Here is a 27,057-nt window from a genome sequence, read left to right as displayed (position 1 = left end):
AGCAGGACGAACAGTTTACAAAGCACAACTTTGATTGTTGTGTACATAGTAAGGTGGGAGATTAGAAGAAAAATGGTCCTTTTTAGTTCATGTTTCAGCAGTGTTTGTGGTCACTGTAACTGTATCCTGTTCTTAATGTTTTTCTGTTTTGTTTTAAACACAGCAATAATGTCAAATACCTCACAAAAAATATATTTGCTGGGGAAGTTTCTGCTTTTTGAGCTCTAAATTAAGGTGAAAAAGTTGAATATCTGCCTTCTGTTTAATGATCTCCTCAACAAAAAGAACATTCAGTGTTCAACTCTGCTGCTATCATAGAATGAATAAAAAGTATTATTCAGCAAAATAATTCCCCATATGATTTATAGCAGCATTCTGTAATTATTTTTATCACTCTGACTTCATCAGAGTTGCATGTGAAGATATAAAAGTCTTAAGTCGTGTTTTTTTCCTAGCAGCTTCAGTAATGTGAACCTCCTACATGTGCTTGGGACACAAGACAGACACTGTGCACACTCTGTTTCGTTGGTTAGTTACAGCTTGCTTGGGCATCAATATTTTGTATTCACTTGAGAAGAGACAGAACTCCTGAGCTGGGTTTGGGATGAGGGGAAGCAGAGGTGAATTGCTGCTGCCATCCCCATACAGCTGAAGTATGTGTTTTGTTTTTGTTAACAAAGCATGTGAGCCAAAGAGTGCATAACCAGTCCCTGTGCCTCACATTTGAATCACTGTTGTGATGAGATCAAATATAAACATTTCTTGACTGTTTATTCTAACACAGATGTTTTAGAAAGGTTGATAGTGGCTGGAAGAGACAGTGTGAAGAGCTTTGTTGGATATATGGTGTCACTAACGGCTGATGCTGTATTGCAATAAAATCATGTTGTAAAAATGTGATGTTGTCACTTAGAAAACTGGTCAAATATATTCCATGGTCACGTTAAACATTTCTAGAACCCCTGATGTACTGTTTTTCTGCTAGTGTAGCTGTTAGTTGGGGCCTCAGGTAAAGTCTGTTTCTGAGGTGTTTTTCCCAGCTAATTTTTGTCCACAGTCTTCAAATAGAAAAGCTCATAGTTTTGTTCCATTACCTTGTATTGTATAACAGTGATTTGCAGACTCTTTGATGCTTCTCAAGGCATAATTTGCAAGTATGTAAAATGTGTGACCTATTTTGTATGATTTTTAAATAATGAATGCACAAATAAACTGATGTGGATTAGAAGGGTGGGTTGGATGGTTAGGGTGTGAAAACCATGAAGATAAACCAGTCAGTTTACACTGCCTGCAAATATAACTCTTATTCTCTTAAGCATGAATATTTGCTGCATCACATCCCAAGGAGGAGGTGAAGGAGGAGAGGGTGTGCAGTATATGGGTCTGGCTTTAATCTCAATTCACACAGGAATTTACAGTACTGTGATTTTATTTCCAAACAGATTTCCTCAGACTTGTCAGGGGCAGTTATCTTTTAGTGAGGCATGAATACATGAGGGTTTTAAGTAAATCTGCAGCACAGACATCTGAGAAGCTGCTGCATAATTTAACCGAAAATTTAAGGATGAGCTTTTACAAGAGGGCTGAGCCAAACTAATGGCTTACTGCTGCCTAAAGGGACAGCTGCTCTGTTCCGTTCCAGTCCTGCTCCTAGTTAATCCAGCGTTGCTTTTTCCTTTATGCAGACTCTGGCATCCTCTTGGTCATTCAGATAATTTATCTGTTTAAAAAAAAAAAAACAAATAACAACCAAACCCAAAAAACCCTGAAAACTCCCTTCCTGAAAGAAAACCTAATCAGTTTGCTTTCATTTTCCCATGACTACCAGAAAAGCAGTGTTAGCAAGAAATTGTGTCCAGCAGGTAGGGATCTAGGGAATGTCACTGTCCTGGAAACATTGAACTCTTTCATGGCTCAGTAGTTGCAGGGAGCAGCCATTCAGATGTGTGCCAGTTAACAAGTCCTCTTTGAAAGTGGTTTCATACATAGTTCCATTAGAGGCTTTTGTCAGAACCATGAATGACAGTGAATATAAATTTTTCAATTAATACAGCTGAAAATACAAAAATATGAACAGTGCAGTTCAGATAGTAGTAGTGTCCTTGTTTAAATTAGATGAAAGCAATGCAAATTTGACTGGAGACACAGAAAAATCAGCTTTATCGCTGTGTATTTTGGTCATCTTAACATTACTTGTGCCGTTATATAGGATTTTTAAATGAGATGTTTAAGAAATACCTTAATAACCCTTTTGTTTTTTTTTCCTTTGTAGAACTGAAGGAAGATCATCATGGGAGCATTTTTAGACAAGCCAAAGATGGAGAAGCATAATGCCCAGGGGCAGGGGAATGGGCTGCGTTACGGTCTGAGCAGTATGCAAGGCTGGCGCGTGGAAATGGAGGATGCACACACGGCTGTGATTGGTTTGCCAAATGGACTTGATGGGTGGTCGTTTTTTGCTGTCTATGATGGGCACGCTGGATCACAGGTTGCCAAGTACTGCTGTGAGCATTTATTAGATCACATCACAAGCAACCAGGATTTTAAAGGGCCAGATGGGCCACCATCTGTGGAAAGTGTAAAGAGCGGCATCAGAACAGGTTTTCTGCAAATTGATGAACACATGAGAGTCATCTCCGAGAAGAAGCATGGCGCAGACAGAAGTGGGTCAACAGCTGTGGGTGTCATGATTTCTCCCCAACACACGTACTTCATCAACTGTGGAGACTCAAGAGGTTTGCTCTGTCGAAACAGGAAGGTTCACTTCTTCACACAGGATCACAAACCAAGTAATCCACTGGAGAAGGAGCGTATACAGAATGCAGGTGGCTCCGTAATGATTCAGCGTGTGAATGGCTCCCTTGCTGTTTCAAGGGCACTTGGGGACTTTGATTACAAATGTGTCCATGGGAAAGGTCCCACAGAACAGCTGGTCTCACCCGAGCCTGAAGTTTATGAAATTGAGAGATCAGAAGAAGATGATCAGTTCATCATCCTGGCTTGTGATGGTATCTGGGATGTTATGGGAAATGAAGAGCTGTGTGACTTTGTAAGATCCAGACTTGAAGTCACTGATGACCTTGAGAAAGTTTGCAATGAGATAGTTGACACCTGCTTGTACAAGGTAGCCAGACTTGAGAGAAGGAGTTTACTGTGTTTTCACTATTTGAAGTTTATGAACACGTTAATATTAAGTTTGATTCCAGTCTCTAAGTATCCAATGGTTTATGGTAACGTGACTTTGACAGTGATGACCATGTTTCCCACAAAAGTGGTGATAGAGGGGGAACAAACACACAACAGAAGCAATGTTTATCTGTGTGGTTTGGTTAATTAAGAGTTTATAATCATGTACAGATACATTGTGATCAATGGAAAACTAGAAGCTGATGGGAATCTTTGGGCAAGCTAAAGACAATAACTACCCTTTTCTGTTTCATAACATACTTTAGAAAACCTTAACTCTTAAGACTTAATCAGGCTAGAGAGTATTTTTCCCCTGCCTAATCTTCCCCTACTTTCTTGGGCACATAGTAGTAACATTACTGTCACATTTACACCAAGATAAATGCAGAATCAATGAACCTTGACTTCATATTTTGAAGACCTGGCTTCCTACGTTTTTATTTTGGTTTAATTACTGTATTTCTTATTCACTATTGTGTGATACAGCTCTGAAACCAGCTCAAGTAGAAGATGAGGCTATTTGGTTTAACAAAACTATGTAACTTTGTCTGCATTAACTTCTACTTTGTAATAATAAGTTGCAATGTGATGCACTTACTGAGTTTCATAGCTTGATACTTATTTTGAAAAGGCAAACTGGAAGTCATAGTGTAAAAAAGCCAACTTTTTTCTAAAGAAACAAGACAACATCCTTGTTCTTCCCACATGGCTAACAGGATCATTGTTTCCCATCTGGAAAATTGTAATTGCTTTCCATCACCTTGGCAGATTGATAATGGTTATATTTTTGTTTACTATCTTTGTTGGATAATCCTAAAAACAAATACCTGGAAAGGAACAGTGGCTTGTGGATGCTTTAAGCTTTGCAGGAGCCAACTGTCAGCACCTCCCCATACACCCATATACTCTTGTTTTGCCCACTGGTTTGTTCTTGATCTCGCTGACATCAATGGATTTAATTAGTGTTAAAATTTAAGCCTATGGATGCATGTTTGTAGGCCAAAGCACAGGGGTATTGAAAGTAGACCAAACAGTTACTCTGCATAAGCAGAATGTGTTTGTATTTTAATGTATTCAGGTACTGGGGTTCTCTTTAGTTGGAGTTTTAAATGTTAACATTTTTTGCAAAGACCTGGGTACTTTACAGCTGGTCTTCTAACAAATTCTCTGACTTGTAAGTTTTCTTGTTTTAAATGAAAAGGGGAAGAAAAAAACTAATAGCTGTGATTTTAGGTGGAAGCACTGTCTGAATTCAGCACCTTCCTGCGTAGTGCTTTTAAGCAGTGATGGTTTTGTTCACCCATTCAGCTGTTTTCCCAAAATGATTGGATGGTGCTTAAAACAAGATGGAACATAACTTTGTAATTATATATCGCTCTTTACTACAGATTTTAGAAGAAAATGGACTGTCTGTGACTGGCTCCATGTAGTCTTCACACCATAAAAGAGGAAAAAACAGTGACTTAAGAGTTGTACTGAATGAATGGGCCTGGAATTCTGTAAGGGGCACAGGGAGATTAGTTCTAATGATAATATTAATCCATAATAGTAAAAGTTGGATTCTGATACCATATGATTTGTGAATTTCTGTGTTTAAAATGCTTTGATGTGTGTTTAGCCTGGTGTATATCCATTTCTCAAATCATTTTTTCTTTTCCACCAGGGAAGTCGAGACAACATGAGTGTGATATTGATCTGTTTTCCGAATGCACCAAAGGTATCACCAGAGGCGGTGAAAAGAGAGGCAGAGTTGGACAAGTACCTGGAAAGCAGAGTAGAAGGTGGATCATTTAAAAAAAAATAAGTAACTTTGTTTCTAAACAGACCCCTGGCCCCTTTCCCCTTCCAACAACTAAACCCTTAACACATACAGGCTTTTTAATAGATCTTCAAGTGCCGTGGCCATCCTGTGTACCTCTGAAAAAGGCACTCATATATATCCTGAAAAAGTTCTGCTATGAAAGTGCAGCAGCCTGTAGCCCTGAAAATTATTCAGGATGGCAGAGAATTCATTTGTGCTCAGCTTTCTTCCTGAGTCTGTTGACAGCACTAACTTCAGACCAGTGAATCCTGGTTCCTGTTACATGGAGTTAAATGAAATAATCAGAATATCTTGCAAAGTGTCTATGAAGATGGTAATTTGAGTGCCATTTTTCCTTATAGTTAAGTACAAATCAGTTAGCTGTAATATTTTAATATCCAGTAATAGTAGGATTGCAACTTGATTACTGTAATCTTTAAGCACCTGCTTACATATTTACTTATTTGAAAGTATGTCAGAAATTTGTCAAAGCTAATCTTTAAGCATTCTTGACAAACGAAAGCTGGGAACTCATCTCTTACTCTGATAGTAACTTAAAAATTTTTCTTTAAATTTGTATTTCAGCAGTTCTTAAACTTTAAATTGAAACTGCAAGTCTGGGGCTTTTTGGATCACATAAAAAGGATATTTCAAATTAATTTGATTCAAATAATTTCTGATTAAAACTGAATTTATAGTGCCTTTTGATATTTGAAACCAACTACAGCTTGGAGTTTGTTTCTGAAATCTAAGACATGCTGTATGCATTATTTGCATAGGTTAAGTCTATTTTTGAAGTGGACTCCTGTATGTTACAAGTCTAGTTATGTGTGTGTATACTCCCAAGAATCCTTAATAGCACACAGGGCACAATAGGCAGAGTTCTCCACAAATATGGTAGCAGTGATTAGTAAGTCAGAGGAGTACATTATGCACTTTTTTCCTCCTTAACTTGCATGAGGGTAACACAGTGCAGCTCCAGAAATTTCACAGAGAACTTGCCTACAGGGGAATTGTGGGCTCAGACAAATTCATGTGCAGTTTTTAAAGCACTTACAACCTGTATAGGTGCTCTTTCAGAATGTACCACGTTTTTCCAGGGCCTCATTCGCCAGGTCTTGACAAACTGCATCTGTTCTGCCGCTGAACAAATGCCCAGGCAGACATTTCTGTGTTTTAATCTCAACACTTGCCTGAGAGGAGAGGTTGGTGCACAGTCAGTGCTGGTGTGAATCTCCCTGACAGCGTGGCAGGAATATCCTAGTGCAGTCACACTGCAGGAGGGAAGTGTCAGATGGCTCCCTCCATGCAGAGCAGGGAGCGGGTTTGCACCAGGCGTGTGAGTGCCCACCCACAGATTTGGTGAAGAACAAGTGTGCTGTACATTCACACATTGATTCACAGCGTGGTAACTCTCCTTATCTGGGCAAGTATTGCCTTCTTATCTTAGATATTTTGTCTGAGTTCAGACAAACCCATGACCTAGAATATGAAAATACGATGAAGCCAAGGCTATGTGTTCAGCTGGCCTCATTGTACCCCAGGAATATTATGGGGAGGAAAGCTGGCATTTTTGTACAGCTGCTTAATTTTATAAAGGAAGAGCCTAAACACTGGACCTGCTTGTGATTATGGTACATACAAGGAATTTGGCTGCTGGTACTTTGCATTTATACAAATAGGAAATTGCAGGAATGAGCAAAGTGTGATAATTGCATAGAGGCAGAAGGATTCCATATGTAGTTATAAAGCACTTTAATACTAATTTAATGGGATGATGTCTGAACAACTTGAGGAAATTTCCCTCAAGGGTCTTTGCTTAATTTTTAGAGTTATCCTCAATCTTTTATCTATTGTTGCACAAAAATATTATTTAAATTAATGAATATGTAGTAAACACTACTCAACCCAGCAGTGATTTGTATCAGCTGTTTGCAGCATTTGGCCTTTTAGGACTTACGCATGAGGGAAGTTGAAGGGCCTGAACTAAAGCAGAATTTCAAGAACAGGAATTGATAACTTTGTTACATTTAACTTAATTCCTGTGCCACTGCTTTGTTTCTGAAGTAAATGGTTTATGCCTCATTGACTAGTAGGGTAGGACTGCTGCAGCATCAGCATACACTACAGTGAATAATCTTGCTCTTATCTTAGGATACTATGAGTGGCAGTGCTTAACTTTAAAAGCCTGATTTTTGGCTGAAGGAACTAAAAAAATATAAAGAGTACTTTTAGAATGATCTTACTAATCTGTAATATCAATTTAAATTTAAAACTCATTAAAATGGAAACTTGGGCAAAATGCATATGTATTTTTATGCACTTCAGTACTTGGTGAAGTCCAACAAGTAATGAGAGTCGATACTTTCTAATGTGCATTTTTTTTCTGGTTGTATTTTTATCCCCTCGGCCCAGAATATACCTTTATACTGTTAAAAACTAGTGCAAATTATAAGACTGAATAGGATTTAATAATGATGGTCATCTTGAAAAAGGAGAGATGATTCAGATTTTAAAAATGTAGAAACTGTTCTACTTATCATGTCACTTAAGACTCCCCTGATGTGTTTGTGGTCCAGATTCATAGCTGCAACAAATAATGGAAGAAGCAGCAAGTGTGGAGAACCATCCTTGTGCCATTACTTGCAATAAATCAGTGTTACTCCTAAAGTATCATGTGAACTTCATGGTAGAAGTAATCAGTCATTCCAAAATGTGTTGCTATTATTTGCACTAATATGTGTTACTGATGTGTTGACTCGAAAAAGAAACTTGTCTAAGCTTTTTTTTCTGTTCTCATTTTTTTTTTACATAGAACCATTCCGTAATAGATAATCCCTGCAATATTTATACTGATTAGAGATAAATAACTTCGAGTTAGCTGTTATATGTTCCTTCCCTAATTTTCACGAAAACAAAGTTCTGGCTTTTTCTTAAGCTTTGTATGGAATTCCCATTTTTGAATCCTTTATTTTAGGGTTGTAAGTACATTTTTCCAATACTTAATGCCATGAAAATGTGTAGAAGGTTTAAAAGTAAATTAAAGATTGGGGGGAGGGTTGAAGGTGTATTGAAACAAGATAATTCCAATAAATTAAACACAGCTAGCAGACCGACTCCATTTGTTGTGTCTTCAGTGTTCATTCAGTCTGTATCTATAGTTTTATCAAAATATAAATGTATTCATTTAGTGGAGACTGTATGTTAAATGTACTGCAGTTACAGGTTGTGAAACTGTGTAGTATAGGTCAACTATAAATTCCTTATTTTTGTACAGCAGAACTTTAGCACTAGCATAATGTAGCATATTCTAGATGTTCAAAATTGCACAATAAAGGAACTTGGCAAACCAAATCTGAGATCTTGGCTTCTTATTCAGATTTAAGATTCATAGATTATTTCTTTGCTAAATGTTAGATGGTAAAATGAACTTTGGCTGTAGATTTTGAGGAAATGGCAAGTTTTTGAGTGTGCGGTGTCATGTATTTAAAATTTAGGTTTTGAAGTAAACAGCTTAAAGCTTTGTGCTGCAGAGTTTGATGCTGGTTGAGGACTAGGCAGTGTTTCCACTATACCTTGCAAATAATTTACACAGCCTGACTACAAAACAGAGCTGATGGTTTTTGTAAACACACACAGCCCTGAAAAACCATTACATACACAAAAATAATTCACAGTTGTTGGTTTTTAGGGGTTTTTAGGGGTTTTTTTTAACTAAAAAGGACTGGATACATGTTGGTTTAAAAAGCTTTCAATGTGCCTTATGTCACAAATTATAAAATGGACACTTGGGATGTTCTTCTGGAATTTAGGGCAAAATCTGAATGCTTGAGTGTTTTTCAAAAGCGGTACTGATGAATTCCAACTACTTTCAAACTGTGTAAAGGCTTTATTACATGAAGAATAGTGTGCATGTACATACATGCTTGTATAGATGTGCACATATGTACACATTATTGTATGCATGTTGCAGTATTCATTTGAAAATGAACAGCACCAGGTCTTAATAATTCATGTGTTTTATAATTTCTGAGAGCTCATGTTTACAGAGAAATCAATGAGATGCAGTTTTTTAAATGTTCTTGTTCTTTAGACTTCGTAAAATCCCTATTTAAAGAGTGACTCTTCAGGGGTGGTATGGTCTGAAATGTCTTGAATTCCAATAAAATTGTGTGCTTTTGACTTGAGGAGAAAAGTGAAAAAAGCAAACACAAAAAAAAACCGTAAACCAACCAGGCCTAAGAATAAAGTTAAAGAATTAATGTCTTGACAAACGTGGCTATGGCTACAGCACAGATTCTCTTCACCCAGCAGCTGGAGTGGATCAGCTTTAAGTTTCTGCCCTGTATTTAAATATCTCCTGAGTTGAGGATGAAGCTGTCAATTAGATGATGTCCCTGGCTTTTAATTTATGTGTAATAGTTCGTAAAATTTGCATGTTGCTATAATGCAGTGAGGTACCAGTATTGGTTAATACACATGCAGCCATGGGAATTACTTTTGACATGTCAAACCTTTCATTTCTTGAAAATATTTTGTTTTCTGTGATGACAATAATATTTAATCACGTGTTGCAGCAATAAAGCTGATGTTAGTATCTGCCTCGTGCCTTGGGCATATACTGGGAAGATATTACATCTTCTATCTAATGTATAGCAGGAAAGCTATTAAAGATTTCTTTTCCCACTGTTATTAGGTAGCTGTGTATTTCTAAAACCAAGTCAGTGTGTTAACAGCAGTAAATCTGTGTCAAATCTGTTACAGGTTTTTCCTTATGGAACCAGAGTTATCAATTACCATGTCGAGTACGGTCTGTTGCTTATAGTTTTAATATTTTTAATGTTAAGCTGCCTTTTTTATAAAACTGAGTGTTTCAATCTTTTTGATTTAAATTTGGACTGCACTTACAAAAAAAGTACTTCTGATTCCCAGAGATCATAAAGAAGCAGGGTGAAGGAGTGCCAGACTTAGTCCACGTGATGCGTACGTTAGCAACTGAGAGCATCCCAAACCTCCCGCCGGGGGGGGAGTTGGCAAGCAAGTGAGTTCACATCAGTGTACATGTGGGGTTTGATTTAAACTGCATCTTAACTGCAAGGCCACTCTTAAAAGTGGGGGGGCAGGGAGGGAGGAAGGGCACAAGACAAAAGGTGATGATCTGTTCTCCAATTTTTATTACTCAGTTGTTCTGGATGAAAAGGACAAGCCTAAGAATGGAGTTGACAATGAATCACTGCGAAAATTAAATGTCAAACTGTAGTTTTGGGAAGGAATGAGGGCTTTTTAAGGGTGGCCTGAGTGTCTGTTTTTTGTAATTAACTGGGGGTTCTGGGGGAGATGTTCACATTTGAATATGTGAAAATAATGCCCTATTACTTGGATGTGTTACATACTTCCACAAGAAGTAATATGCAGAAAATGTTTTGCTTGGCAGCTTTCTTTTCTTGTCTGTAGCCATGTTGTAATTGCTTAAAAATTTGCTTTTGTTTCTCTCTGCTTGTGACAAATCTGAAAGCGAGATAGAAGTCTATCAAAAAAGAAAAGTGGGAAGTTAAATTTGTAGCTTTATGTAGCTGGCTTTGTTCTTGAAGAGTTCAGTGGTGATGCTCTGTGGTTTCTCAAATGTTCAGTCTTTAAGGAAGCAACATGCTTAGCTTGTTTGCACCCCAAACTGAATCCTTTGTGGTTCAAAAGATTCTTCATGAGCCTATGCTATGTTAAAATGGATTGGCCACATATGATACAGAGTATTTTTAACCTTTCAGAGTATGATTTTTGTATTTTACACCAAAACATCAGGACTTTAAGTATGTAATTGAATAAATTATAAAGTGATAACTGTAAAGATGGCTTCTACAAAACAGTATTGTTCCTATAGGAACTGTTTGACTAGGAAAAGAAGAGATGGCAATTTAATGTACAATAGCATGTATTTAGGATGGGTTGCTGTAGTGTTGAAGTATGAGTGAGTCAGTTACTCATGAAATGCAGCATACAAACTGATTTTTCTTAATCATCTTTGGCTAGCAGTATCATCATGGTTGTGAAGAAGTGCTGAAGTGACTGACTTCAGTGGGATTGTGTGCTTAGTGATGCTAGTTTGAATAGGGACTTAGAGTAATACTGATTTAATTGGATGTTAGTATAACTCAAAGTACTATTGCCAATTTGGAAGGAAAATAATGCTTTCCAAGAAACTTGCCTGTATTTAGAATCAAAGAAACCTATTTCTTGAAAGATATGGGAAACCTTCCAATCCGTATATGCAATGTACTTTATGTGTAATTGCTTGATTTTATTGCTTTAAATCCATCCTCTTCTTTCATGCCCTATAATCATTCACCAGAGTCACTATGATGTTTATACGTGGTAGTTCCTGACTTTTCAGTGTTGCAGGATGATTACAAAGCTTGTCATCTGCTTTTTTTCTTCTCTTGCACTCCTTTGTGATTGCTCTGCATGCATTCATCAGTGGTTTAAAGGTTGTTCTTTGAAGTTTGTTTTGTATCACAGTCTGCTACTTCGTCATACTTGGTTCTGCAGAAGGGGATCTGAAAGAAAGTCTGTAATTCCTGGTTTTTTTACTCCCCTCTTTCCTTCTTGTTCTCCCTCCAAAGTTTTTTCCTTATATACTGGGAAAGGCAATGGCAGCTTCTTCCTTCAGCCTCACATTGGGCTGTGGTTTTTGGTTTTTTTATTATCAGTTTTCAAGTTTTTTGACTCTCAGTTTTTTCACTCTGTGTTAGAATAATTAAATAAAAATCAATGTTGCTCATTTGCATGTTGATTGCAAATTTTGTATTAATATTTTATCAATCTATTTCTTATCAATTTTCTATCAGTATTAGAAAAGTCAAGAGTCCCAGAGATGAAAGTTAATTTCAAGCTATCTTAAGTATGCTAAGCAGGGGGTTTTTTAAAAGGAGGTAACTGTCAAAATGCTTGAATTAATATTTTGATTTTTTTTACCAGACAAAATTTATCTCAGTCTGAAGATACAATACACAAAACTGCAATTTGCATTTTAATCTTTTTATTTTGAGAAAAATTGCAGGACAGTATTGGACATGTCATTGTAGAAGAGTACTGTTCTAGAACTAATTTTTTCATGTTTGCACATGAAAAGTCCATTTTAAGATGTAACACTAACAAAAATGTACTTCAGAATGTAATTTTTGTGTGTCCAGAGAATAACACAGCACTGTTCCCCTATGGAAGTGCCATAATACATACATAAGGCACTACTGCAGTGTTTTTTGGGCACACAAATGACCAGGACATTCAGTGTTCACTGAGCTTTCTGCTGCTCTTTTTCCAAGTGAAGACCTGACTGTCAGGTTGTGCCCTTCTCTTGCTGAACTCTGAGGGATATTCAGCCTTGTTTGTCTTGAGCCTAAAGGTTTTAAAGGATATGGAATGTTTAAGAACACTGGGTGCTAACTTCTGGTAAATATGGTTCTGTAAATTTGGAATCTTCTAAGGTTTGCATTTTAAATTAAAATTAGGAATTTTACTTGGAAAAAAAAAGAAGAACACAACCTTAAAGTCTTGTGGTTTTTTTTCTTTTTTGCTCTAGACGGAGTGTGATTGAAGCCGTGTATAACAGACTGAACCCCTACAGGAATGATGATGCTGTAAGTATCCTTCCTCTTACATTATCTTTCCTCCCACCCCAATTATTTTATCTGGTTTTTAAAGAAAGGTATTGCTAGTTCTTGTTAAAAATCCCTTCCCCCAAGAAAGGAATAACACACTTGTGCTCTTTGGATTGTGTTTTGTAATTGTTTTCTGCTGCCTTCTGCTGATCATAATCTCGAAACTCCAGTAGGGTTGATTAATTTGTCCTCTGGAATTTCATTATTTCAATCCTGCTTGGGTTTTCAAGTGCTGCCAAATGGTGGAAGGAGTCATGGGGTTGTTTTCTCCTTTATAAGAGACATTTTTTCCTAAACATCAAGAAGAAAAATGTGATATCTAAAGGTTAAAGAGATGGGTTAAGAATATATTAGTTTACCAAATGGACAGTGTAAACACTTTTATTCTTAAACATAAAGCATCTTACAGCAAGCGAACAGTTTGGGTTCTGATATGTCAGTGATGAGAGAGACATAAATCCACTGTCAGTACGGGGGGAAGAACAACCAAACAGTGAACATGATTCCAGTGGCAGTTTGATCACCAGGAACAGCATTCTGTCACTGAAAGTGCAGCATGTCATAGAGCAGTGAAACTGATCCTTTAACTATCAGCAGAAATTACTTACCTGCCTGGATGTGACATGACTGAAATGCAGCCAGACATAAAGATTGTGCGTTGGCTTTACAACTCTGCACTAGTTTATTTGGTAGCCCTCATTCTATTTTTAGCATAACAATTCCTAAGTAGGGGCTGGAAGAGGATGCTTTACCTCCAGAATACATTCTGTAGTATGTTGCTGTTCTACAAATGTACAGTACACAAACTTTGCAATCATGTTGGCGACTGGAATACAGAAATTTGCATATGGAATAGTTGGCAAGCAGCTCCCGCATTTTTACTCATGCTGCTTTTACTCTTCATTCTTGAAACAACCATTTTGCTCTTTCATGTAATTGCTCTCCTTTGCTACTTCTGGTCTTGAAGGAAAAGCTGGAGGTGGTACTTTTGCAAAGGGCAAATTCAGTTTGTGTTTTTTTACTACACCTCCGTGCCAACTGTTCCTCTCTGGTTTGTTACGGATTCTGTGGGCAAGTTTGAATGAAGGGTGCAGAACTTCAGTGCTAAGAAATTATCATGTGTGGCATTGCTAGAGACTTAATTAGCCTCTTTCCTCTCAAGAGAGTCACTAAGGCAGGGCTTTTGAAGAGGAATAATATTTCTACCTCCTGCAGTCTCAGTAATGATGGGGAGGTGTAGCTGTGGAAGCACCAGGATGTGCTGTTGTAAAAGCCCATCCTGGCCCTTAATTGCTTAGAGAAAGGGAGCAGGTAATGCTGAAACCACTAAAGGTGGTGCACAGGAGCAGTTTGCTCTGATTCCTGTGCTGCTGATTTAGCTGTTGCTTCAGCTGCAGAGCCATGGCCTCACTTGCTCGTGGTTAACCTGTGAGCCTGCCTGATGAGGCTAGTAGAGAAAGCTGAATATAGAGCAGTCTAAGCAAGGGAAAAGGAAACAGGCCTGACATGAAGGCAAATGGATTAAAAAACACTTGGTAAAATTAAATACAGGTTAAACCAGGAATTGGTTAAACATTTTTCAGGCTTGTGGTAGTTATACAAAATCTGCTGTTGCCTGTGGGCCTAAATGGGATGAATTTTAGGGACACTCAGATATTGGATAGGTTGTAATGCAGAGCAGGGTGGCCATACAATTAGGATTTGGAGCACAGCATGTCTCTACTTTCAATATTTGCAATATACATTTTTTTTCCCCTTTGTGGTTTTATCACCATCCAAAATTACGACTTCCTTCAGTTCCCTAAACTACACTTCTGTAACCTTAAATTTAAAGTGTTAAAATAGCTCTGAGTTATAACAGGGTGTCAGTTGATGTCTGTATCTTCCCATGCAGCGAGGGAGGGCTGAGAACACAAAAAATGATAATGGTGATAACACATGGCATGAGCACATCCTGCTCTTTTCTCGCACCTGTGAGCTGAGTATATCCATTTTGTATTGCTTCTAACTACTCGAGGAAATAGCTAGAAAGGCTCTGGAAATGCTTTTGAGTAACATTTCTAGGATATTATTTTTCAGGATTGATAAAACACTTGGTCATATTCTGAAATTTCTTGGTTCTAATGTTTCATTAATTAAGAGTATGTGGGGTTTAGATACTTCTTAAAAGCTGTCTGAAAGGGGAGAGAAAACAGACTCCTGAAATGATTTAAGTCTTTACCCTTTTCAGTCTGGATTATCCAGAAACTGCTGCAAGGATGGGCACTCCAGACTTTAAAGGGTTCCTTCTTTTTTCTTTAAGGATTCTGCCTCAACTGATGATATGTGGTAAAACTGCTCATCTAGCTGTGGAGTTCACGTTTCATCCTGCAAATGAAAGTGCAGCCCAACCTCAGTGACCCTTCTTAACATCCATCCTCAACCTTAATTAAGGAAGGGAATATGATGTGTTGGTGAGAATGACTACAGCAGTACGACATCTAGCCCAGGAACTGATCTTTTTTGTAAAACAGACTTCTGTAAACGTGATTTCAAACCATAAATTCATGTTGTAAATCAGACTCCAGCAATTTATGTTGTATGATTTTGTTTTTGTAAAGTGCAATTGTCTTTGTACAAAATGCTCATATTTAATTATGAAACTGCTTTAAATCACTATAAAGGTTAAAAGAAATGTTTTGGCTTGTGTGATGCAACAATATATATCCCTTTTAAAATCATGTTGTGGTTTTGGATTGCAAGGAGCAGCAGCCTAGCCAGCTAGGTGCTCAAGAGGTGCACAAAACTGTTAAAGACAACTTTTTGGTTTATATGAAAGCTGAACTCGTGGGCAACCTACCAGAAATTACAGTGTGTGAATTTTGCTTGGCAATGGAAAAATAACTTAGGAGTAGTGCACATTCTTCAACAAACGTATATCATTTTCTTGGATGCACTCCTACTCTCACATTGAGTTGAAGGGATTTGTGATTTTGAGTTCAGTGGGAGTTAAATCATGCCCTATTAATAGTATCCTGTTCATACATGTACCAATCTTGGGATTAGAATGCCTTGGTTCTTTGCACCTCTTTTTTCATTAACCCTTACCTGAAACTACTAATCACTGAGCACGAAGGCAACTTTCTACATAAAGTAGGAGTCTGCAGCATTTTTACAATCCTGATTGGCTGGGTCTGCTGCTGTTCCAAGAAAAATACTCTGAATTCCATTTTATCAATAAAGCTTGATTTAACAAACAAGACATTTACCCATACATGTGTAATTCCTTTTTTCCTGCCTTTTAAAATGTCAGTGCCATTGTAAATGATATTTTACTTGTGGAAAAATATTTTTATTAATTGGTAGCCCATTTTTAAAATGGGAAGGATTTTGATTATTGCCCAAGATATAGCCATATGCTAGAGGATGATGTGGGATTAATCCGTTACCCTATTTTTTACAAGTGTGGGTTTTTTCAGGCTTTTTGGTGTTGTTTGTTTTTTTTTTCCCTTCCCTACTGAAGATGTGCATTGGTTTGAATTTGCCTACTGTTTGATAAAAATACATTTGTCAAAGCCTGACAATCTTTAACATTTTATGGTGTGTGTTTTTAATTGACCCACTTACTTAGAACGAGAGACTAGTGGTTAAACAGTACTTGTGATTTGAGGTATAGCATGTTGACAATATTTAACTGTTTGTTGTTTAAAATTCTAATTTAAAATTTTATAAGGTAATAAACTAATTTGATTTAAGCTTAGCTTTCTCCCATTGAGCATACGAAAATTAAGTTTTCAAGTCAGTCGTGTTTGCAAAACTGCTGTTTTGTGCACCTTGTATTGTCTTTTTGGTTGAGAATATTGTATTTAATATGTAGTTTACTCATTTAGTAGGCAGATTCCCCAAAAGGAAAATCAGTAAAACAAGTAGATTGTAACATTTACTGCAGTTAAACAGAATCAGAACTTGGTGTATAATTACTTTTTGATAGGAAAATGTAGTACAATGCATTTTGCTATATTTGTCTTTCCCTAACTTTGACATATACATATTTGTATATATAGCCTTAAAACTAATGCAGAGTTAGGGAACACTGAACAGTGAAAAAGTAACTTATAGTGTCTTGGAACTAAGTATAGTATATACCAGCAAACTTTTCTTTTATCCCTCTTGTCTATGTGGGGTGCTTAAACGTAACTTCATTGTATTCAGTTTGTAATCTGTTCAAGCATGAATGAAGAAAACATAAGCACTATTTGTATTTATAAATTTATAGCAATTTTTGCTTAAAGAACCAGTTCCTTACCTACCTATGAATAAATGCTTAAAATGTCTAATTTTGTTGTAGAGTGCAAAACTATAATGCTGTTAAGTTATAGCTTCACAGGCACCTAATTAACGAGCATATTTAATAATACATGGCGTATTAGTGCGAAAAGCTAAACTTAATTTAGGACTAGGCAGATAAAGTTCTGTCCTTTTTTTCATAGAGACTAAAGTTTAGTTTTGGAAACTGCAAAACCTTGAACTGGACTGTGGAACCTTTGAGTTTTAAACTTTAAAAATCGGAAGCAAAACTGTGGTGTGAAAAGCCATACTTCAAACCATAATCACTTAAACTGTCTCAGTGACAAAGGAGATTTTTGAAGCCTCTTCTGATGAGGTCTCCTGAAGGTTAGAAAGAAAATAATTCTGCTGTTGCTACAGGTGATGTGAGTAGGTTTGAGGGTAGTGGCAGAAAGCCCGTTTCAGGCCTTTCTCTCTCCCGCCTACGTTCAGCGTTTTGATGAGCTCAGAGCACTGAATTATGATGTATGCATAAACACTGCCATTTTAGATACAGATTTTGATTACAGAATAAATGAGTTAAGTATATAAAGCATCCTAGAAAAGAGGCAAGCTGTACTTTTTTCACTGCTCTGAAAAGAAAAAGGCACTTTTGCACCTTTGTGCATCTCCTTCTTGCACCAGAAGCTTTTTTTTTTTAAATGCTAAAAACATTAGCACCTCAGGGGCAAGGCAGCAATTTTTATTTTGAAGTATTGTGTGCTATTTATTTCCCTCTTGGAAAAAGATTCCTGTGTGACAAAAATGAAAATTGTGTGATGTTAACAGATGTATTTTTAAATACATGTTCAAATAGGATGGTCCTGATTTGCTTGTTTTTAAAAGGAAATGACATTTGTAAAGCTACTTTGCTTTGTATGCCATGCAACTTTGTTTTCCTTCTACATTTAACAGCTTCACTGGCTACAGTTTCTGTGAGTTTTGTTATAGTCAGATTAAATGTTTCGCTGATCGTTCTGGGAGAATACCTGTAACTGCTTTATAGACAACTGTTCCAAATAATCCTCACTAATTCAGCATTGAAATATGTTCAAGACAGAGGCTTCTAAAATGTGCTTTAAACCAATGTTGGATGAACTAAATGCAGTGACATCAAGTAGCATCCTAGGTTTGCAAGGCTTTGTAAATCCTTTGTATCTGTAGAGTCCCCGGTACTCGCGCTGGGGCAGAAACAGAGCCAGAGTCTTTCAGCTGGGCTTGCCCTCAGCTGGCCCAGGAGCAGCACTACCACAACGTTGAGGCACGGCCATCATTCAGTTAAACTTTGAGCTGGAGTCAGAATTGGAGAGAGGAATTTCATCTGCTTGTCATTAAACTGCTCTGAACTGCAGCAGCCGTAGGTTGTGTCAGCAAGGTGCCTTGGTGAATACTGAGCAGCAGATGAGTCATGGTAGTGCTTACCTTGAGAGTTCCTGCAGGTGCCAAAGCTAATCTCTTCAACATTTACTTGTAACAAACTGACTTCAATGTCCATTACATTATTTATTGCAAAGCTGGTGCTGTCACTATGTAGGTTAATGTCTGAGCCATTTTGCTCAGTTCAAGAGTTGGAAGCTTAAGGTGATTTAACAAAATTAGGGATCAGTTTTCACTTCAGTTGGTAAGAATCCCACTTTAATTTCATACACTGGGATAGGATAGACTTCCTACTGCATTCCATTTTTAGTAGTTTATGAACAAAGTATATGGTTTCATGATCAACTTATGCCAAGACGAAACCATTGCTCCAAGTTTGCCCCTACTGCCTTTTTTTGTGCCAGTGCTTGTCCTTATGTGAGTGTGCAGTTAGGAGAAAGAAAAAACCTGTCCTCTTCAGCTGGGTAAATTGATAATCCAGCTGTGGGGTGTTGGTGCTAGGGAAAGATGGAGAGTGGGGAGACAGGACTGAGAGCAAAGGAATGGTTGCCCCACCCCTCCTGCTGCAGTTTGGGAAACCACACCCAGATAAATGATGGCCTGTGTAGGGAGCATCGAAGCCTCTGCAGATCTTTCCCCACTCTGTACTTAAGACAAATATTTTGCTTTGATAAACATTCTTTTTCTTTAAACTGGAATCATCAAAGTTTGGTCTCAATATCTTGTGTGTGAGTTCCATGCTGACAATCTTCCTCTGTGTTTGCATTCTCTAGAGGTTTGTAGCTCTGTCCTGTGGGAGAGGCAGCACAGCTGCCACAATTAGGTTAATGATACGGTTGTTACAGCTTACCTTAGTTCAATGTACATCAGGATTTCATCATGCCAAGACGTTCACCTTCACCTCTACCTGCACCTTCTTGAACTGCTTTTGTGCACAAATGACTTGGTGTGTTTCAATTCCTTGATATTTAAACTTGGCCATGTCTGAAAGGGGCTAACCTTTAGGAAGGCAGTGCTCTTTTCCTCATCCTTTGGCAAATACAGTATTTGATACAAACCTGATGTACCTTGCACAAGTTCAGAAACAGGAAAACTGTAGAACTACACAGCTGTACCTGATGTTCTTGTGTAGAACATGAATTGTTACTTGGTGCCAGGCTTCACCAGATGTGAAAATAGTGTCTCCTAGGTAATGAGTGTGGCTCCTTGTTACTACCTGTGTCCGAGGTGATCATACCTGAGCCTTTATAGACCAGTTCAGGGTGCAAACTGGAGAGGTTTTTTAACCCTTTAAGTGGTGAAAAGAGGCTCCAGATATGAATTTCCAGGATGCTGTAGCACATAAAATGAATGTGATTCCTGCTATAAGCTGTAAAAAAGGAGCAGAATTTAGAAGTACCACTCTGTGACTAAATAATTTTGACTAACCTGTCTGAAATACTGATCAGAGAATCCAGTCTTCTGTGAGCTTTTTCTGTGGAGTGCTTGCACAGTCTGCAGTTCTCTGCAGACTCAGGTGTGCACATCTGAAGCACTCTGTGGCCTTATTTTGCCTAATAACATTGCTTTGTAAATGAGGTAGCAGCCACCTGGGCCGTGGCACATGTTCACACGAGGTCAGGAAGCTGTAGGAAAACTTGAAGCTTCTCTTTAGTATCATGGACCACTAAATGCATTCAAGTAGAAAAAAAATAGATAATGTTGAAAGTTGAGTTTACATTGTCTCCCACTGACAATTTGTTTCCAGAAAAATGACAAGTATTTCTACCATTTACTAAATATGTGAAAATAATATCTGGAGCTTTAATCTCCTGATTGTGTCAGAGTTGCTGACCTGTAGTTACTTAGGCTTTGTGCATATTCCTCATTTTCTCTGTGTTTTTGTTTGATGTTCCTTTTGAGTAGCAGTAAAACAGATCCTTTTTTTGCCCATCTCTTGTACACATTCTTCTAAAGTCTTTGCTTCCAGGCTAAGGGAACAGGAATGATAACAATGTCTTAGGAAAGTGTTTTGGGAGAGGCTTGTTTTAAAGGCCACAAAACCCCCTAACTTTTGCTCCCCAAAAGTTGGGAAAGTGGGCTTAACTTTAAAAATGCCTTTTATAGAATTAAAAAAATCTGAAAGTGTCAAAACTTGAGTAGAAGTGGGATGACAGGTCAGATTTCTAGAGTAGTTTATGCATAGACAGATTATTACACGTAACTTAAACTGATTCCTGCCCAGATGCTTTTTAAAATATCACTAGGCACCTGCCTTCTTCTTTTTTCTTTTTTTTCCCAAAATGGGAAGAATAAAACCAATGGTCCTTACTACTGTGTTAGCAGCTGTTTATCTGAAGGGTGGGTGCTGTGTCAGGCAGTACCATTTTCTTTTAGGAGCACGACATCTTCACTTCTCAGCTTGCTCAATGACATTGAGGCAAAGCTGAAATTCCTTTTTGCTTCCTTGAAGTGTTGGCTCTGAAGAGTTTGGTGGGAGTGTGGGGTTTTTACAGGTGGACAGGACTCCCCATGTGTATTGTGAGGAGGCCTTGGGAGTTGAAGGAGCTGCCATTGTTATTTATTTTGAGAAATATCTTCAAGAAAAATGAGAAAACAGATTGGCAGGTCCTAAAACATTCAATACTTTTATTCTACTGATGCCTGTAGACTAAGGTCCAGAGTTTCATTTCTGCTGTGTTACTGAATTCCAGCCAGTCTGAGCAGTGCCAATACTGGGTAGCCAATTATATTTTCACTGTTGTGATTTCAGGTTGGATCACAGTATTTTTGTTCACACTACAGGGGAAAATAAGAGTCAGATAGGCTTGGGAAAATCAGGCACAAACTTAACTTTACATCCTGCTGACGTTGATGGAGCTTTTGCTCACAACATACAAATTTTGCACGTGTTGCTGGAGCCTTAACTGTCCCACTTCTCTTGGAATGAAAAACAAATGTAATCTTTAGTCAGTTTAGGTTTTGAAAAAGCTTTTCAAAGCCAAAGGGAAGACGGTTGTGATGTTAAAGCAAAATGTTTGATTAATCTGAGATAATTTCTTAATTCTTAAAGTGTCTAAGAATTTTTTTGCTTTTAAAACCTCAGAAGAGCAATTTAAGAGGTTTGATCTTTGATGCAGTGCTTTTAGCTGTAAATTACTTAAATCCAAGATGACATACTCAGGATGGAAAAACAATGAGAGCCTGAAAATGTAGGAATAAATGTCCTGAATTCACACAGAATTATATCCGTGTCCAGCAATGGACTCCTGAAAGGTTGGAACTGGATGGTCTTAAAGGCTCTTCCAACCCAGCCCATTCTATGGACCACCCTATGAAAGGATCTTTTACAATGTTTATAGGGGAACTTTTTATTCTTGCTGAGTGATGCCAGACTGAGAAGTCTGCTGCAATTTGGAAATCTGCCTCTTAAATTGGAAACTGGGCATTGCACACCAGAGTCCCCAGTGCTGGGGTGCTGTTACCCCACATTCCACAGGTTAACACCCTGCAGCCCATGGGCATTGAGAGTTGGGGTTTTCCCAGCCTGTTCTTGCTGATGACCTTGGGCACCGAGAGTTAAATTGTATTTATTAACCGGATCTAACTCTTTGGTGCCAGGAATCCAGTCTTTGGTGTAAGTGCTGAATTATGCAAATGTTCTTGGCAAATGGTGCTGGGTATTTCACTGCTTGGAAAACTCAATTACTCGTGACCAAGAGTTGATAGGAGACAAAAGCCGAGGTTCTCCCAGCCAGGGAATGCTGGATATCTGAAAAGTGGGAGGTTTGACTTCCAGGACCGGCTATTTTATAAATCTTTATAAGCAGAGATTTTGGGTTCTAGCATCTGTCTTGTTACTAAGACCACGTACAAACATGCTGAATTAGAGAGTTTACACCTTGTCTTCTCACAGAATTGACTCCACACCGTACCATAAGAGTCTTGTTTGTAGTGACATGCTGTGCCTGTCTTTTTAGAAAATTCATGACCTCTTTATATCTATTTTGTGGAAAGTGTAACTTTTTTCATTGATGACCTGTATAAAATGTGTGTTACGAATGGAGAGATTTAAGCTTGAAAAGCATGTTTGCAGATTACACAGCTTCATTATGGAATTTATAAATTTAACAGAGTAATATACAAGAGCATAACTATTTTCCTTAAGTAGAATGTATAACAATATATAATAAATTATTCTCCACGTAGTTCACCCACTATTTACAGTTTTACACAATTCAAACTGTGTGTTTACAGAAAGTTCAATAAATGTATATTTTGTACTATGTACAGATTCCTGGTCCCAAAGAAAATGTGTGAAATTAACTTTCTAACTTAACTTTTGAGATTGTACTTTTTTTTTTTTTTTCCTTTTTCTTTTTTTTTTCTTCTTTTTGGTTTTTTTTTCCTTTGGAATCAGTTGAACAAACTGCGTTACGCCTGTCGATGGTGGAGGCTTGCATTGGAGTAAACGGGAATTGGAAATATTTCTAATCTACAAAAGTGATTCCACTAAATAAAACAGGCAATTACATCATGTGTGTGTATTTGAGTGCAATGCTACACAAACCATCCTCACATCTCTTTTATTGTCCCTGATTTTACAAACTTTCCAGGCCTCCTTCCGTTTTCTGGCTCAAAGGAGTTAGATTAAAATGAAATACTGATGGCTTATCGTGATTACTTTTAGTTACAATTATAAAACTCCCCCCTTTTTGCTGTTTTTCCCTTTCATGTTGAAATTCCAAGATAAAGCTGCATGTGCTTGGCTCCAGCCCCAGCATTCCCCAGAGGCTGCCTGGTCTGGGGCTTTCAAGAGAACTAGGGATGGATTAAGATGCCCAACTTCTGGAATACCACATCACATAGGAGCAAAATACATTTGTATCTTTTGCCCTGATTCAGATGCAGTACTGTAAAATAAAAGCTAGGGCTTTGTAATGTAATATCTAAGAACCAAGGGATGCTAAAGGCTAAAATAAATATGGTTTTAGCCTTTAAGATTTGAAGCAAAAACAAGCCTGTATGTAACCAGCTCACATTTGTCATCCGTGGAAATCTTTCTAGACAGAGCTGGAAGGATTCTGACATGGAATAAATAAATTAAACCTGGGGAGGGGGCAGGAGGGGATTCTGCTGTCACCTGAGACCTGGAGCAAACTTGTCTTCTTTTAAAAGAACTTAAAAGATTCAGCTCCATCCCTTTAAGGATTAGAACTCAGAACCACTGAATTGTCTCGCAAAATAAAAGAATATTTTCTGTGGATTTAAAAAATGGAATTGCTATTATAAGATTGACTGTTAGCTTTGGTTCACATTAATGGAGCAGACATGGGAGACAAAGTATATCCCTTTGTTCTGCAGCTCAGACTTTTATCCCATCCTACTGGAAATATGAATTTCAGTGTATTTTTCCTCAAAGCAAAAGAATAATATACCTCTGAATAGCACTGTTGGTTTATTTAAATGGGGGTTTTTTTTAATCCTGACATGTAATAATGAATTTGAATGCCATCAGAGCTGTTTAGATAGAAATATTAAGCCAGCTGCAGATGTTGGTTGTGGCTGAATTTCATGAGGCTGCATTTATGTGAGCTAATTTAAGAGAGGCAGAACCCTGAAGCCTGGTTAAATCAATTAACTCATTTCAGTTTTAGTTTTTGGCAATTTTTAAGAATATGGGAGATTATTCTAGTAAGTTCTGAAGGAACAGAGGTAAATATGGCAAAAAAATAGAAGATTTTACTTTTAGAAAGTTTGACTCGATCTCAGAGGTCTTTTCCAACCTTCATGATTCTGTGATAGAAATAACTAAGACAATTATCCCTGCAAGTACACATACACAGGAGAGGCTCTGGGACTTGGGTGAACGTGGTGCTTGGCTCTCATTCCTGAGCTTGCAGGGCTGGAAGTTCACCAGTATAATGAGAATTCCTGTATTGGTTAAGTTAATTTGTACATACCAATTTTAGTGCAAACTTTCCAGTGTTTTTACTGAAAGTGGGAGAGCTTAAAATTATCTGCAGCTTTCAAAGGTCCTGCTTAGCCACAGCTGTGGGAGCGATTTATTCTCTTTTCCCAATTAGCAGCCTTTTCTGGGGTACATGCTTTACTTGAAGAAAATGCTTGCTAGAAGTTTTTAATCCTATTAAACAGGACTGAAAACTTTGTGACCTACAACTTAGACTTGCCTAGAATTAAGGGTTTGCTGAACAGACATTTGAAACAGGGAGTTTATTTGTACAGTAGAGCAGATATGAAGTAAATACAATTAGTTCTGTGTTTTCTTGTCTTTACCTCTGCTCCTTAGCAGTAGAAGTGTTTGTGACACTGCCCAGTGTCCTGCTGATTCTCTTTAGGAATTGTCATCTTGCTGAAGCTGCATCATGGCTCTTCCCTCTTACTCTGAACAGAACATCAGAGTTTGTGCTGGCTCATGAACACCAAGTGTAACTTGGTGAGTACACTCACCTTTCTCTGAAATTTGAATCCTCTCCCATACACTATAAAGAAGGTAACAAAATAGTTCAGGGTGTATTACAAGTAATAAAACATTTTTTAAAAAGGCTTTCAAGGAAACAAAATTTTCTGATCTGTTTTTAAAATAACCTGTGGAGTGTCTGGGCCAAGAAGAATAGGATATTTGGACAAGCCTGTCCTCCAAGTCTTTTGAGCTGTGCTTTTTTTCCCCTGCATTTCCTGCTTATCCAAATTACCTTTTCCAAAATGCCAGAAGCCTTTTGAAGTATTCTTTTAGAAGAGTAATTTATTCTTCTGGTGATCACCCCTGTCAGGGATACAGTAGGAGTCTGTTACCTGAAGAATGTGAAGTGACACCATCAACTTAAATCAGTCTTAATCCTGAGAATGTTTTACTCCAAGTTGTAAGTATCTGGAAGTGTGCACTTCAGAGTGGTTTTGGATCTTTGTACTTGCTGTTGTTACTAAGTTGGTTTTATTTGGGGGATTTTAATGCTCACCTACAGCTGTCTTAGCAGAATGTATACAACTGGAATAGGAAGGCAAGTGAAGTCACCCCCAGCTGGTTGTTGTTAACTCCCAGTAAAGAACCGGAGACTGGTCAGATGTCAAGAATCAGTTTCAGGGAGAAAAAAATACCAAAGCAGAAGGCTGATTTGGAAGGCTTTTAGTGATTATAATATCAATTAAATGCGCAGCATGAATTAAAATAATGTAAATATTTAATTGCAGAAATGTATTAACTTAATGCTTCTACAGTCTTAAAGCTCACGGGAATTTCAGTATGAAAGCTTTATTCTTCTGTAAGGAAACATTGATAGGTGCCAGCCTGATGGGCTGAACCTTGCCCTGTTTCAGATGTTAAACTGAGGGTCTTAGTTTGCCTGCACCCAAAAACCTCAGCATGGGCATGAGTTCAGTGCCAGAATAACCCTGCCCCAGGCCACAGCCCAGCTTTTGTTGTCTAATAGCTAATACAGAGCTTTCATATGAACACTTGATAAGGGGCTGCACTCACCTTATCACCTGGTTTCTTGATAGACTGTAGCTTTAGCCTGATTTTTATATTCCCTTTACCGGGGGATCAGTTGGGTCTTGTCCTGCAGGTGCCTCTTGCTCTGCGTGCAGTGAAGCACATTCCTTGTGCCACCTCTCCCATGCACCTGATCCCTTTGATTTTTCTCCCTTGTCCATCTCTTTTTGGCCTGAAGCTACCAGACTATCCAGTAAAAGTCTGAAAATCCCCTCAGTGTTGGGAATTGTGTTCCCTTCTGCATCTTCTCTGCATTTTCTAAGTTTCCTCATACTAGGAATAGTATCATTCTACGTGGCTGCACCCTCCCTCAGGTAGCTGTGGAGAGTGATAAGGTTCCCCCCTGAGCCTACTTTTCTCCAGGCTGAACCCTCTGCCAGGGCTTAGGGCACTGCTAAAAAGCCAAACTCTTCCTCCAGGCAGGTAACTCACGCCGTGGTGTGAACACCTTGTCTCAGCCCATCTGCCTGTGTGTAGATGCCGTGTCCATTTCCACTGGGTGGATCCTGTGCTGGCAGAGTGTGGCACCATGTGCTGAACATCCAGTCCCAGCTGGAGCCAGGCAGCTCCTTGCGTGCTCAGGAGTAAGCCCCTTCAGATGTTTGTGTGGCACAGAACTCACAATTCATTTCCTCTGCTGCTGCTGCTATGGGGTTTTTTCTGAGAGAAGAAAGAGAAACAACAGAAGACACAGTTGCACAGTCTGTGTTAGCTGACACAAAAAAAATTAATGGAGCTACTTCTGACCCTTTTTGGGGTTTTTTTTGTTTCAGTATTGCTTGACTTCAGAAGTTTTTTAAACCATTTCCTGGAAAATGTGCTTAGTCTGGTGAACTGGTGCTGCTGTATCATGTTCTCAGTGTTTGAGGAGTGTGTGTTTTTAGGTGATGTAATCCCTGTGCTCCAATTTACAAATCCTGTGGAAGTAATGGTCTCCAACGTGATTTCCAGTTCATTGGATCATAGAATCATTTACATTGGAAAAGATCTCTAAGATCATCCAGTCCAGCTGTTAACCCAACACTGCCAAGCCCACCACTAACCCATGTCCCCAGGTGCCACATTCACACATCTTTTAAACACCTCTGGTGTTCGTGACTCCACCCCTTCCCTGGGCAGCCTGTTCCAGTGCTTGACAACCCTTTCAATGAAATGTTTCCCTAAAACCCAATCTAAATCTCACCTGGCACAACTTGAGGCTATTTCCTCTTGTCCTGTCCCTTGTTACCTGGGAGCAGAGC

At 38.2% G+C, this 27,057-nt stretch overlaps 1 protein-coding gene across 5 annotated transcripts in view; it reads left to right on the top strand.

Moving 5' to 3' along the window:
• PPM1A (protein phosphatase, Mg2+/Mn2+ dependent 1A) overlaps nucleotides 1-22,840 on the top strand; it is a 35,629-nt gene extending 12,789 nt beyond the window's left edge. For 3 of the 5 annotated variants that reach the window (XM_069018509.1, XM_069018510.1, XM_069018511.1), the window contains 5 exons: nucleotides 2,273-3,124; nucleotides 4,850-4,967; nucleotides 9,920-10,028; nucleotides 12,564-12,621; nucleotides 14,873-14,958. In XM_069018509.1, the coding sequence (XP_068874610.1) occupies nucleotides 2,291-3,124; nucleotides 4,850-4,967; nucleotides 9,920-10,028; nucleotides 12,564-12,621; nucleotides 14,873-14,920 (1,167 nt within the window). In that variant the 5' untranslated portion in view covers nucleotides 2,273-2,290 and the 3' untranslated portion in view covers nucleotides 14,921-14,958. Of the gene's footprint in view, nucleotides 1-2,272; nucleotides 3,125-4,849; nucleotides 4,968-9,919; nucleotides 10,029-12,563; nucleotides 12,622-14,872 lie in introns of those variants that run through there. The other 2 variants (XM_069018512.1, XM_069018513.1) reach the window with 2 other exon arrangements.
• The last annotated feature ends 4,217 nt before the right edge of the window (nucleotides 22,841-27,057 follow it).

This window comes from Aphelocoma coerulescens, chromosome 5 (genome assembly GCF_041296385.1).
Source record: "Aphelocoma coerulescens isolate FSJ_1873_10779 chromosome 5, UR_Acoe_1.0, whole genome shotgun sequence".
NCBI classification, from domain to species: Eukaryota; Metazoa; Chordata; class Aves; order Passeriformes; family Corvidae; genus Aphelocoma; species Aphelocoma coerulescens.
The sequence above is the reverse complement of the archived record's forward strand: the minus strand, read 5'-3'. Positions and strand labels throughout refer to the sequence as shown.